Source organism: Oncorhynchus masou, chromosome 30 (assembly GCF_036934945.1).
Source record: "Oncorhynchus masou masou isolate Uvic2021 chromosome 30, UVic_Omas_1.1, whole genome shotgun sequence".
Taxonomy (NCBI): Eukaryota; Metazoa; Chordata; class Actinopteri; order Salmoniformes; family Salmonidae; genus Oncorhynchus; species Oncorhynchus masou.
This window is the reverse complement of record NC_088241.1, coordinates 57,176,376-57,190,211: the sequence shown is the minus strand read 5'-3', so window position 1 is coordinate 57,190,211 and position 13,836 is coordinate 57,176,376. Positions and strand designations below refer to the sequence as shown.

The window sequence follows — 13,836 nt, the reverse complement described above, 5'->3', positions numbered from 1 at the left end:
GGGAGGGTGGGCTCGTGGTAATGGCTGGAGCGGAATCAGTGGAATGGTATCAAATACATTAAACACATGTGGTTCATACCATTCCATTCACTCCGTTCTAGCCATTATTATGAGTCATTCTCCCCTCAGCAGCCTCCTGTGATGCACATATTAGGTATACATACAGTACACACACGTTTGTTCATCGTGTTTAATCAAGGCGGAAGTTGCAAAATACATCTAGATCCTCACCGGTCACCAGATTCCTGTTCAGCTGCCCTCCCAGGTGTCCCAGCAACCGCACCACCCTCTTCCTCACCATGGCAATGGGAGAAGCTTCCTCCTGACAAACAAAACATCCTGTAATTAATATTTGAGAAACTTATGCTTCGGTTACTTATAGCCAGGAAAATGACTCCTACTACTTATTACCATGGCAACCTTCTTGGATCTCTTCAGGAGCTTAGCCATCACTTTGCTGTATCCTTTTTCTTTTCCTGTGGATAGAGACGTCACCTCCCAAGGGCTCTCATCCTTGTCTGCAATCAAGACAAAAAGGGGAACAGAATTATAGCATACCGAACAAACAAGTAGGTCAGATTCTCTGAGGGAAGTACAGCCAAATAGAACAAGGATATTCTTTGTAATTTTCTTTCCAGACTGAGATGAAGCAAGAATGGATGGATGGACAGTGAGGTCAAATCACCGTCAGCAGCGGCTGTTTTCAGGTATCCGTCGAGGTGGGGCAGGATCTCCCTATAGTATGGCTGCATGGCGTCTCGGGGAATACGTGACGACCACGACTCCAGAGCGTCCAGCGCTGCATTGGCCAGTGGGGCATGGCTCAGGCCCAGCTTCAGAGCCACCTGGGGTACACCAATCCCAGAGAGCGGTTACGTCATCAATTGGGATGAATTGAAAACAGCACCTATACATGTACATGACTTCGTACCAGGTAGGTAGTTATATGTTGAGTTGAAATGTTTTAGGTAAACCAGTAATAAACCCTCATGAGAGGGAGCTCCCCACCTGAAGTGGGGAGATGTATGTCTTGATGTCCAGAGCAACTATGTCATGATGAAGGGAGAGAACGAAGGTCAAGCAGGAGGCCAGGAGCTCATCTTTATACTGCTTCATTCTCACAGCCACCTAAGGAGACAGTGACCATCCAGTACATCACTCTGACCAAACAACATGGCCTTTTAACGCCGCTCTTCTCGTTCTAGAGTGAATTCAAAAAGTAGTCGTGCTGTACCTCTTTTCCAAACTTTGAGAAGAGTGCAAAGCAGGCGCTGCTTTGAGCGTTTTTGGGTCCGACACCCTGTTAAAGAAAGTATAGTGTACATCAGCCATCATATCACATCACATGTACATCAGCCATCATGTACATCACATCACATGTACATCAGCCATCATGTACATCACATCACATGTACATCACATCCCATGTACATCACATCCCATGTACATCAGCCATCATTTACATCACATATGTGCATCACATCACATGTACATCAGCCATCAAGTTGTAGAACATACAGCCGTGTCTACGTGGCATATATAACCTTTAGTTCTAAACTTTTATCCAGTGCAGTGACTGAATAGATAGTGCATATGACCCAAGAGGGAATCAAACCCACGACACTGGAGTTGCTAGTGCATACAGCGCAAATTATATCAAACATCTTTTCAAAGCATAGTAATGGGATGGAATTGATGAACACGGTTTACCTGGAAGTACTTGATTCTCTTGGCTACTTCCATGGAGACAGAGAGTAGCTTGTAGAAGCCACTGACAAGCGGGGCTCTTATGGACTGAAGGATCAGCTCGTGGCTCAAAGGGTACACCCACTGCCCAAAATAGTCCAGACGCTTCTTCAGGAGCAACTCACTACAAGGACAAACAGATAGAGGCCTCATAATGTAACTAGAGGTACGGACTCAGGTGCCAAACTGGCATACAAATACTCGGCTTGAAAGCACTGGATGATTTAGGCTGCATTGCGGATTCCTCCCATTCACTGAATAAAAAAACAAAGTCACAGATCTGTGCTGTATAGTCGCTTTCTATAGTTGTTGTTATGCCAGACAGCACACAGAGATCTGGGACCAGGCTAGTGGATGGGGACTGGTACTGTACCTGCAGAAATCAACCAGGTTGATGAAGGCAGTGAAGTCCTTGGGTTTGTTGGGAAGGAGGTGGGCTGTTGGATCAGAGGATGGCAGAACCATACTGCTGCTGATCTGGTCATCCTGACCCTATGACAACACAAACCACATATTGATCAATGAGAGATTCTCATGGGTTTACAATATCAATTATTTTCACGCGTGGCACACCTTTATTCATCGGCTAAAGCCGGGACACATCAGTGGTGACCGTTTTAAAAAATTATTCACCACAAATCAAAAGTTATTATCAGAAGAGGTCTCACCTCCTTCTCTGTGTTGACATTCTGAACTGAGAGGTCCAGCTTCTCCACAATCCTCAGGATGGATTTCACCAGTTCATCATAAAGCAGGCGGCTCAAAGACCTCAGGGTAGCGTTCTGGGTTTCAAACCCCTTGTCGAGAAACCCAGTGTCCTACAGCAGAGGACATTTTGAGTCATTGATCGCAAGGAACACTTCATCAGCCAACACTGTATGTGGAGGACCAATCTCTCATGGACAGACTACGTAAGCATAAATGGTAGCATCTAACCAAATAATGCACAATTTAAGTTCTGGGTTAACCGAGATTAGTGGAGGACTAACTAGGCTAAGAGAACCAAACTGAGCAAGGAAGATTAAAAACATCTTTCCCCTTAGATCCAGACCTGGGTTCAAATAGTATTTGTTATCTTTGATAGAGCCTGCCTGCAGAGCTAAATGGGCGGCGTTTACACTTTTAGGACTATTCTACTGGGCTAGGCCACACTTAATCAAGTGCAGTTAAAGTATCTGAAAGAGAAAAATACTATTTTAACCAGGATCTGCTTACAACAGCGCCCCAACTGGTCACACACACACACACACCTTTAGATGATCACAGTCCAAGAGACCCCTGAATAAATCCAGGTAGTCGCGACAAGAAGGAACCCTCCATTTCCCAGTCTGCATTTGAGAGGCCTCTGCAGACTCCCCACCAGTCCCGGTGACACTCTGAGCGTTCTCCCCTCCTAACAGAACAGTTACCACCATTAACAAGTTCCCAATGACAACAACTGATCCTGCCAACTGACAATCCCCCATCCTCCCAACTGACTGACAATACACTATCCTGTCAACTTTCAATCATGTTAAAGAAAATATAACTTTAAAGTATACATTAAAATAACAAAACTATACAACTAAGTCGAGTTGATGAAAACAAGGTCAACAACGCATAGATCACAGTCCATGTAAGGAATATATGATATTCTCATATTAGAGCATTAAAACAGTGGCATAATGTAGTGCCAAAATGACCTTACCTCAGGAAGGACAACTGGCTTCGAACAAACACGAATCAAGCCCTGGTGCACTGAAAGGAGAAAAATAAAACAATTCTGGCATAGTGATGCATCAGAAGTTACAGTAACAACAACTTTGACGACTTAATGAGGCCTTCATAAACCCTTTATAACACATATGTCAGAGTCAAGGCCCGCGGGCCACATCCGGCCCGCGAGAAGGTTTTTTACGGCGCCTGGGATGATCTTGATTTATTATTAGAACCGGCCCGCAGACCGCAGCAAGCCGGCAGCCCGCAGATCTTTTACACGCACCAATACTACATTTCCCACAATGCAACGGTGACGCACCGAGCAGTAGGCTGCTTCATTTCAATATTTATTGGCACAGCAGTCGTCAGCATCACAGTAAAATTAACTTTCAGATACCCATCAAAAATGGCAAAACGGAAGGTGGACACTGAGAACCGGGGTTTCAAACAAGGTGGGAGTCGGAGTATATGTTCACGGAGGTAGCTGGAAAACCTGTGTGTCTTCTGTGTGGAGAAAGTGTGGCGGTACTGAAAGAGTATAATCTGAGACGACATTATGAAACGAAACACGCGGACAAAAACAAGAATATGGACATGGAACAAAGGCTACAAAAGGCAGAGGAATTAAAACGAGGCCTCAAATCTCGACAGGCTCTGTTCAAAAAAGCCAAATCACAAGGCCAGGCTGCTGTCAAGGCCAGTTTTATTTTGGCAGAAGAGATCGCTAAATCAGCCCGGCCATTTACGGAGGGGATTTCATCAAAAACTGCATGATTAAAGTTTGTGACGAAGTTTGCCCAGAAAAAAGGCAACTCTTTTTAAATGTGAGTCTGAGCAGAAACACCATTGCCGAGAGAGTAGACCAGTTGTCCATCAATCTAAAAGAGCAGCTTGTGAAAAAGGGAAAAGATTTCATTGCATATTCCTTGGCTGTGGATGAGAGCACCGACATTTCTGACATTGCCCAGTTGTCAATTTTCATCCGCGGAGTGGACTCCAGCCTAAGCGTGACAGAGGAGTTTTTGGCTTTACGTCCTATGCATGGCACAACTACGGGGCATGATTTGTATGAAGAGGTGTCAAGATGTGTAAATGAGATGGAGCTGCCTTGGGAAAAACTCGTGGGTTTGACAACCGACGGAGCACCTGCGATGTGTGGACACAGGAGCGGACTGGTGGCGAAGATACGGGAAAAGATGCAAGAGGAAAACGCGACAGGTGAGCTGACAGCTTATCATTGTATCATACACCAGGAAGCGTTGTGCGGTAAAGCCTTGAAAATGGAGCATGTAATGAGCATCATCACGCGCACAGTTAACTTTATCAGAGCCAAAGGTTTGAATCACCGCCAGTTCAAGGCATTTCTGACGGAGTTAGAAACGGAGCATGGTGATTTGCCTTATCACACAGAGGTGCGATGGCTAAGCCAGGGAAAGGTGCTTCAAAGATGTTTCGAGCTTCGTGAGGAGATTTGTCTGTTCTTGGACAGCAAAGGGAAAGACACAACACAACTCCGAGACGAAATGTTTCTGTGTGAAATGGCTTTTCTGTGTGACATTACGAGTCATCTGAATGCAATGAACTTGCAGCTGCAGGGTCGGGATCATGTCATCTCTGATATGTACAGTACAGTGAAGGCATTTAAAACCAAACTGACTCTGTGGGAGACGCAGATGCGGAAAGAAAATTTGAGCCACTTTCCCAGCTGCCAGACCATGAAAGAGAAGCTCTCTACCAGTGCGTTCCCGAGCGCACAGTTGGCTGATAAAATAGGTATGCTTGCCGCTGACTTTCGACGCCGATTTGCTGACTTTGAAGCACAAAAAAGCAGGTTGGAACTGCTCGGTAACCCATTTGCTGTTGACGTGGAAAGCTCACCACCAAACCTCCAAATGGAGTTGATTGACCTCCAATGCAATGATGCACTGAGGGCAAAATATGCGGCAGTGGGTGCTGCGGAGTTCGCCCGTTTCCTCCCGACACAATGCCCCAGCTGCGCATCCAGGCTGCTCAAACGTTGTCTATGTTTGGCAGCACATACCTGTGTGAACAACTTTTTCTTTGATGAACCTGAACAAAACATCACACAGAAGTCGACTTACTGCTGAACACCTCCACTCAATTCTGAGGATTTCCTCAGCTCAGAGCCTTACCCCGAACATTGATGAACTTGTGGAAAAGATGGGACACCACCAAGTATCACCCTCAACCTCAAACAAGTGAACATTACTGTGCAATCACATATTTAGAGTTTTTACTCAGTTCAAGTTTAAAAGTTAAAGTTTAATATTTGTTTTCACTGCATGTTACTTCTCCTTAAACAAAGTGTTGTTTTTGATTAATAGATTTTTGCACTTTATTTTATTGTATTTCAATCCAATTATATTTTAAAAATATTTCAGTTGAGTGGATGATAGAAAATTGCTATTATTGTTTTTTTCTTTGAAGTAAATTTAGCCCACTTTTGCTAAAATAGAAAATATAGGCTACTGATGGTGCCTTGAATACCGGTTTCTTTCATTTAATGTTCATGTTATGGGGATTTTTATATAAAGGAAATTTGTCTTTTGTGTCTGTTGAAAATTAAAGATTACTGACAGAGCCATAAGAAAATATTGCTTTATTTATCTGATCATATTGGAATATATTTGTTAGGTTTTCAGTAGGTTCAATTAGGTTCACTAGACTATATGCGTCATTTAAAAATTTTTCAATGAACATTCGAACAGTCCGGCCCTCGGCTTGTAGCTAAATTTTTTATTTGGCCCTCCGTCCATTTGACTTTGACACCCCTGCTTTATAAGGTCGATATAGATTGTATTAATACTGTACACGTACAACAAAGGCTTTAGAAAAATGTCCTTACATCTGGCACTTTGGCGATTGTGTCAAAATCCTTTGCAGCCTCTACCTAGCATGGCATTTATTTACAGCCTAAATGATTGTAGCTTAAATGGTTTGTGAAGCAACTATGATGGCTTTATAAATGGTTTTTGAAGGCCTCCATAAATGGCATATATTATAGGCTAGAGTCTGACTCAGTTTCTTCAACTCACCCACAGAACTGATGAAGCTCCAGAATACTGGACCCTTGGATGCCATGGCGACAAGCACCTTGACGATGGCACGAGTGCAGGTGGGCTGCATTCTCACGCTGTACTGAGGGAAGCTGTCGATCTGTACCACCAGGAGGCGCTCTAGCACAGGTGTGTAGACCTCAGGGATCTGTGGGCGCACGATAAACAGTGATATGGTAATGCTAGTCTCTCCACCATCTGTAACTAAAGTTACATCGGTTGGAACATAGGAACAATTATTGGGGTGCGCTAGATTTAGCATCACTGATTATTTGGACAAATCACGATTTCGCGGGGGTAAACATTTTTCAGATTTCGGAAGGGGAGGGGTTCATTTGGACTGGGTTCTGGGGTTACCTTGTCTAGGTGGATGATGACACTGGCGATGGAGTCCAAGAAGCTGGGGAGCTGGTAAACTTTGTCCTCCTCTCCGTCGGACTCCGTGAGGTACATCTGTTTGCAGCGTTGGATCAGCTCTGTGTACATCAGGTCCACGTCTTGAGGGCAAACCACTTTACATGGCTGCAACAGCAACAATTATACAATAAATGGTTCAGTAATGCAAAATAAACAGTGCACTGGATAAATTAAATATATCACAACTCCAAATGCATGTACATATCAGCGACTAACTGTAGCATATTACAACATAACAACAAACCAGTCAGTGGCTTTTCCAGCAGGACAAGCCCAAAGGGATGAGGGGAGAAAATAGAAACGTACAGCTGCAAAGAACCCATAGCCACGGATAGCAATGGAGAGCTCCTTGTGAGTAGAGTCCATGGTCTTGATTATGGCACAGAACTTCTGCATGAAGAACTTGAGCTTGCCTTTGTGCTCCTCAACATTCTCTGCCACCTGGAGAGCAACCTAAAGCAATAATCCAACAAACAGTTATATTTCTCAGGGCAAACACACTACTCCTTGCAAAACAAAGGAATAGAAATACGGTTATTCATAAAAATCCTCTCAAGTGAAACATGACCTATATCTTATGAAACAATAAGTATTAGGGGACAAATGAACTGACGCCCTTCTGTGCAGCGACTGCAAAATAAATGTCAACAAATAAAACAGCACCATTAATTTGTCTGAAGGCAGTTCCACGGTAACAGAATGACACCGAGACTCCGATTTTTCAATTTCAAAATGTAAGTCAAACAAAAACCAATGATTTCAAAGTTAAACCAACCATACAACTCGATGCACAAGGAATACTTTTAACAATTTCCATGGAAAACTATACAGAAACACATTTACTTGAAGAACTGTGCAGATTGAGAATTTTTAGGGCTCTAAGACTCTAGCCGCCCTCGTCATAGACTGTGCTCTCTGCTCTCGACTAACCTGTACCCCCAGACATCTGACTCTGTGCCCCCTGTATATAGCCTCGTTGTTGTTATTTTATTGTGTTACTTTTTATTACATTTTTTACTTCAGTTTATTTAGTAAATATTTTCTTAACTTTATTTCTTGAACTGCATTACGGTTTGTTCTGTCATTCTGTTACCAAACTTTGCATCTGCACTGTTCTTCAAGTAAATGTGTTTTTGTAAAATGTTCAGTAGACATTGTTTTGTAGACATTGTTTTTCATTGGTTTGTTTTAAATACATTTTAAAGTGAAATATCGGAGTATCAGCATCATTACGTTACCATGGAATTGCCCCTAACTACATACTGGCTTTCAGGGACGTGGTAAGCCCACCTGTTTGAGGAAGGACTCCAAGGCATAGTAACTGGTCTTCTTCATCTCCTGGTTGATGTGTCCACACAGCTTGGACATGACATCAAACAAGGCTCTGTAGTGGTCCATCAGCAAGTGGCTGAATTGAGCTGCATGCTTTGCTAACAATCGCAGTCCAGCTACAAAGCGTAGAAAAATTGCTTATTGTCAACCTCAAACAATGCTGCATTTGATTGAGATTGCCTGGTGCAATGGAAACAAAGGAGTAGTCATGAAAGTGCAAATGATTTAGCAAATAATTTGGCACTCAATGCAGTAAATCTTACCAAAGGTGACAGCATAACGGCACATCTCCACCTGTTCAACAGAGGATGTGAAATAAACGGAAGGATGAACAGTCCTATTGCTCACATTAGACAACCTGTACGCTACCACGTAGGATATTGGGAGCACTAATTGTATAACATTTTACCAACCTGAGGACTAATTGTCTTCAAGGCATACTCAAATATTTCCTTTGAGGTTCCTGGGTCTAAAGAAAAAATATCAAAAATTAAATATGGAAAATACAGGATGACCTGAAGACAACGTCACTTTATTGATGCTGAGAAATCAGAAGATTTACGACTGAAAAAAAGCTTTCCATACAGTAGCAACACATTCAGTTAAGTAAAGGCAATAAACACAAAACACACACACCGTCTTCCACTGACTTGGTGAAATTAACCATTAGTGCCGTGATCCCTCTCAAACATCCAGCCACAACAGTAAGCTTTGGCTCCTTTGTCGATGAAGTAATCTAGAAATGGTTTCAACATTGCAACCAAAAGAAAATGAAACTCAATACACACATCAAAATCTATTGGAATTCAACTGTAGGCCTAAATATTGCACAATGAACACGGCTCAAATACCACACAGTCTACTGCAGGGATAGGCAACTAGATTCAGCCGAGGGACGATTTTTGTCAGACCGGATGTTTACGGTACAGAATTATAATAATTTGTACACTGCAAATTGACCAACTTGTTACTTGAAAATAACAATGATTTAATATATTGATTACAATGAGACACGATCACATACAGTTGTGGCCAAATAGATAGACACCCTTGCACATTTCTTAAATAATTCTCCACAACCTGTTATGGATTTTCAACAATGCAGAACCAATTTTATTTTTGTAAACTTAAGATTAAAATTGTAATTTAGAAAATAAAAGACAAATTTGACATGGACAAAATTAAAAAGTATATATTATTTTTACCCCCTTTTTTCTCCCCAATTTCAATCGTCTTATCGCTGCAACTCCCCAAAGTGCTTGGGACAGGCGATGGTCGAGTCATGCGTCTTCCGAAACATGACCCGCCAAACCGCACTTCTTAACTCCTGCCCGCTTAACCCGGAAGCCAGCTGCAACAATGTGTCAGAGGAAATATCGTTCAACTTATGACCAAAGTCAACCTGCAGGCACCCGGCCCGCCACCAGGAGTCGCAAGTGCGTGATGAACAAAGTAAAGCCCCTCCGGCTAAACCCTCCCCGAACCCGGACGACGCTGGGCCAATTGTGCACCGCCCTATGGTACTCCCGGTTGTGACACACCCTTGGATCGATCCCGGGTCTGTAGTGACGCCTTTGCCCGCTGCGCCACTCAGGAGGCCAAATGTGTATATTTATTTGAGAAGAAATAGGGAAATATTTAAGAAAAGGGTGTCTTTATATTTGGCCACAACTGTATGCCTCTTTTTATATTCATGGAAATACTTGGGAACAGATTTACTAAATAAAACTCCTTTTTAGCTTAATTCCTGGTGAATTTACAGTTGTTTTGAGGGGACGGTTTTGGCCTGCGGGCCACCTGTTGCTGACCCCTAGTCTACTTTATATGGGATGTACCTGAAGTTTCAGCTCTCCTAAATAGGCTCTGTAGAGTTTATCTGAGTGGTTGACCATTTCGCTGGGATGGACCTCACCCAAAACTCCTAAGAGCTCATAGATTTTACTGAGAACTTTTGAAAAAATAAGACAAATCAGAAACACAAATCAGTGTCAATAGGACTTGCAGGTAAACTAGTGTTATAGTATACTGCATTATAGAGAGAGCAGACAGAGTGATTCCTATGCCACTGGAAACATTGGAATTACAAGGTAGGTCAGTAAACATGGTTGAATATGTGGGGCCCTATTGAAAGCTATTCTGCGACACCTACTTGAAGGTGCCTGCTTTTTCACACTGTCAATAAGACCCCCATCAAGAAGGAAATTAACACTCACCTGTATCTGCGATTTTGTTCTTGTAGGAGAGCTCGAAATAGAATTTGTCGAATATTTTACCAACTTTTAAGTCCTGAGCAATGCTGGAGTCCTTAGTTAAATAGAGAACCTATAAAAGTTAGGAAATGGAAAACTGACATTTAGTAAAAAGATGGTGTCATTTAACCAGTTTTCAATAAAAACATCACATGAATGCATGTTAATCATTAACCTTGATCAGGAGATCTAATGTTGGTGCCTTGCATTTTGCAGCTTTGTCCTTTGTGTACACAACCAAGCATATGTCCTACGAACAGAGGAAGGATGGAGTTAATAAAAATAACCTCAAAAAGGTATAAATACAAATTTAAAAAAAACACACAACATACCTTGATCTCAATGGCATAAGTCTTCTCCCAACCCTTGACGCTTGTAGATATCCTCTGCAAGAACTTGTCAAGTAGACTGATGGTCTCAACTCTTGTATCCCGGAGCTACATTTAAATATGAACCAGTCATCATGGCAACAACAACAAAATAGAACGGGACTGTCCTACATTTCAATTGGGGAACAGATTTTCATTGACCTCATTAATTTGCACTAACCTCTTCGCATGCCAGTGATTTTCGAAGAAAGTTGAGCAACCCATCTTCATTTGAGAACAACAAGGATGCATGTAAAGCTTCAAAAGAAAACAAATCAATCAATTACTTGATGTCACTCACTAATCACTTCATAAAGTGATTAGTAATTCTATATTTTACAAAAACACTATGTTGTATAGTCCCTACAGAATTAGAATAGCATCATTGATCAGCGTGGACTTGCCCTCCTGACCCCAACGGATTGTTGAAAGCTAGGGAAGATCTCAATTGCATACTCCTCGTGTCCTCTCCTTTCGCCTCCTTCTCAAAACCCATTGGAGGAAGAGATCAGAAATGAGAGACTTCTGGCTCTCATCCAATGGGTTTTGAGAAGGAGATTAGGAGAGGATGTGAGAATGCAACTGAGATCTTCCCATAGTGTGGACAAGCCTGCAATGCTGCTGACCAGAGCTTCAGATGTCGCAGGCCTGATAGTCAAGAGCTACAAAAAAGTAAGGACCTCTTTAGTCCTTAGAATGAAACAACATTGAGAAACACGCTAATTTAGGGGTCGTAAATCACTATTACCTACATAGTTAATCTCAAATGACATGAATGGGGACGTCTGGAATCATTCAAGATGGATACAATGCGCATGTGTAACTGATTAATGGCATCTCAAAAATTGCCTCTGGCCATTGTCTCAAACAGGTGCCCAGTCTGTGCCTCTTGATCCGAGACAGTATTCGTTCATTAGGAAGGTATGTAATCATTACGCCAATTATGTAGCAAAACGTTTTGCAACAGAAAACGTTTCCTCCAAACGAAAACAAGAGTTTATATTAGACAAATTCAGATAGGTCCCTTCCCGTTTAAGAAACGTTTTGCAACAGAATAGGCTAAATGAATACCCCCTAGCATTAGCAAGCCAAGGCGCAAATCTATACTTGCTAGCTAAATTGCTATGATATCTACATAGCTAGTTAACGTTATGCTGTTTGGGTCTGACAACAATTGAAGTTAAGATATTGCACACTTTATATAGACCAACAGTGAACCTTACCCAGCTCGTTCTCGCTGTTCGTTAGCATGCATTCTTGCCCCAAGTCCCCGATAATGTCATGACATCTTAGCGCTGCATCTCTTGTGTCGCCATCTGCGAGAGCTGCATGAAGTTTCAGAAGATGCCCTTGAATCCCTCCAACAACCTTAACTTTGTCGTCGGATGACATGTTAAACTAATCTAGCTACTGCTAGCTATCCTTAGAACACATCAACAACATTCATACGCGCGCGACCAGAAATACATCTAAAAGTTTAAACACTCCCATCAAAGGTGTATTCACGACCAAGCATGATGTTCAAAAACGTTACAAACCCGGAAATCAGATGTCAACTGTGTAAAATGTAGCAATCTCAATAAAATTCTAATTTATATTGCAATAATATTTCATTCTAGCATAGATTAGCCTTTCAACAGGCAGCGATTGTGTCACAAGTCTAATAAGTATCCTTAAATGTATCGTCGTTTTCAAATGCTCAAGGAACGCTGAAAAGGTCCTGAATATACCCCTGCAGTCGTCAACGCTAAACGCATGCAACTGTAAACAGCGTAATCTACTGGCATGGAGTGTCGATTCTATTCCTATGGGGTAAATATTGTTTTTATTTATTTATTTTGGGAACCAAAAACCATGACACAGAATGTTGAGTTAGTGTGCACTCTACAGTCTGTAGAGAGCAATGTGTAGGTTGGCAGTAATCTGAATACTAACAAAAGAAGAACACTGTCCATCTTTTCATAAGGTTTAATAATGCCAGTTACTACATTCATCATCAGACTAAACCCCACTTTGTTTACACACACATCACGAGACTTAGTACAGTAACTAGTAACAACACTTACAATAGTGAAATAGCCAAAACGAATGTGGAAAAAGAGAGAGGCTGAAAAATCAGACATAAATCAAAAAATGAGGACAATCTTCCCTCTCATCATTCTGGCAAACCAGAATTCATCCAATCACTTACATCATCAGTGTGCGACAATCTTAATTCCAGCCTTTTAAACCTTTTATCTCCCACATTCATTAAGACATTACGGGCCAGTTTCCCAGACACAGATTAAGACTAGTCCTGGATTCAGAAGCATGTTCCATAGAGACTCTCAATTGGATGTACTTTTTAGTCCAGGACTAGACATAATCTGTATCTAGGAAACTGGGCCTGAAAGTCCGTTCTCACTCACTCTCTCGTGCAACATCCGCGCTTGTCGCAACAGTCTCAATCTCAGCCTAAAGGCTTTCATCTCCCACATCCATTAAGGCATGACTAGGCATTTTCTTTCCTAGTACCCGTTCACTCCCTCTACTGTATCTCCCCTATGACAGTCCTGTTGCCATGGCAATAAAGGATGGCTACACGTCACGTTGTGCTATGTCGGTAAGCAGCAGACCACCTCCCAGTTGTGGGTCATGGGGTCCCTTCAGGGGGTTCTTTGCTGCAGCGTTCTCCCCCACTGGGAGTGTTCTGTAACACTGGCGTCCAGAAGAGTCTCCTCACACCTGGGTTATAGGGTCAACTCTGACTTCCTATACGGTTGGTCTTCTATCGGAGTGTCATGACTGTTACCTCTTGTTAGAGGTGCGCACCTGGTGTCGGACCCAGCCTGTAGGAACAACAGAACAGAATGATTATCATATATGCCTACTAATTACAGTCAGGCTGTGAATGCAAATTAAGGAAGTGATGGAGACATAGGTTTATAGATGGGATTTTAACATGTGTAA

At 42.3% G+C, this 13,836-nt stretch overlaps 1 protein-coding gene across 1 annotated transcript in view; it reads right to left on the bottom strand.

The window, feature by feature from the left end:
* Positions 1 to 12,376, bottom strand: part of prkdc (protein kinase, DNA-activated, catalytic subunit) — a 44,349-nt gene extending 31,973 nt beyond the window's left edge. The window contains 23 exon segments of the mRNA XM_064949507.1: positions 232 to 322; positions 412 to 518; positions 686 to 845; positions 1,009 to 1,128; positions 1,235 to 1,300; positions 1,711 to 1,870; positions 2,120 to 2,238; positions 2,415 to 2,564; positions 2,997 to 3,141; positions 3,435 to 3,483; positions 6,501 to 6,669; positions 6,879 to 7,043; positions 7,245 to 7,391; positions 8,229 to 8,386; positions 8,534 to 8,564; positions 8,684 to 8,739; positions 8,907 to 9,006; positions 10,106 to 10,218; positions 10,484 to 10,592; positions 10,695 to 10,769; positions 10,852 to 10,956; positions 11,069 to 11,145; positions 12,111 to 12,376. Coding sequence (XP_064805579.1) covers positions 232 to 322; positions 412 to 518; positions 686 to 845; positions 1,009 to 1,128; positions 1,235 to 1,300; positions 1,711 to 1,870; positions 2,120 to 2,238; positions 2,415 to 2,564; positions 2,997 to 3,141; positions 3,435 to 3,483; positions 6,501 to 6,669; positions 6,879 to 7,043; positions 7,245 to 7,391; positions 8,229 to 8,386; positions 8,534 to 8,564; positions 8,684 to 8,739; positions 8,907 to 9,006; positions 10,106 to 10,218; positions 10,484 to 10,592; positions 10,695 to 10,769; positions 10,852 to 10,956; positions 11,069 to 11,145; positions 12,111 to 12,279 — 2,641 coding nt within the window. The 5' untranslated portion in view covers positions 12,280 to 12,376.
* Between the last annotated feature and the right edge of the window lie 1,460 nt (positions 12,377 to 13,836).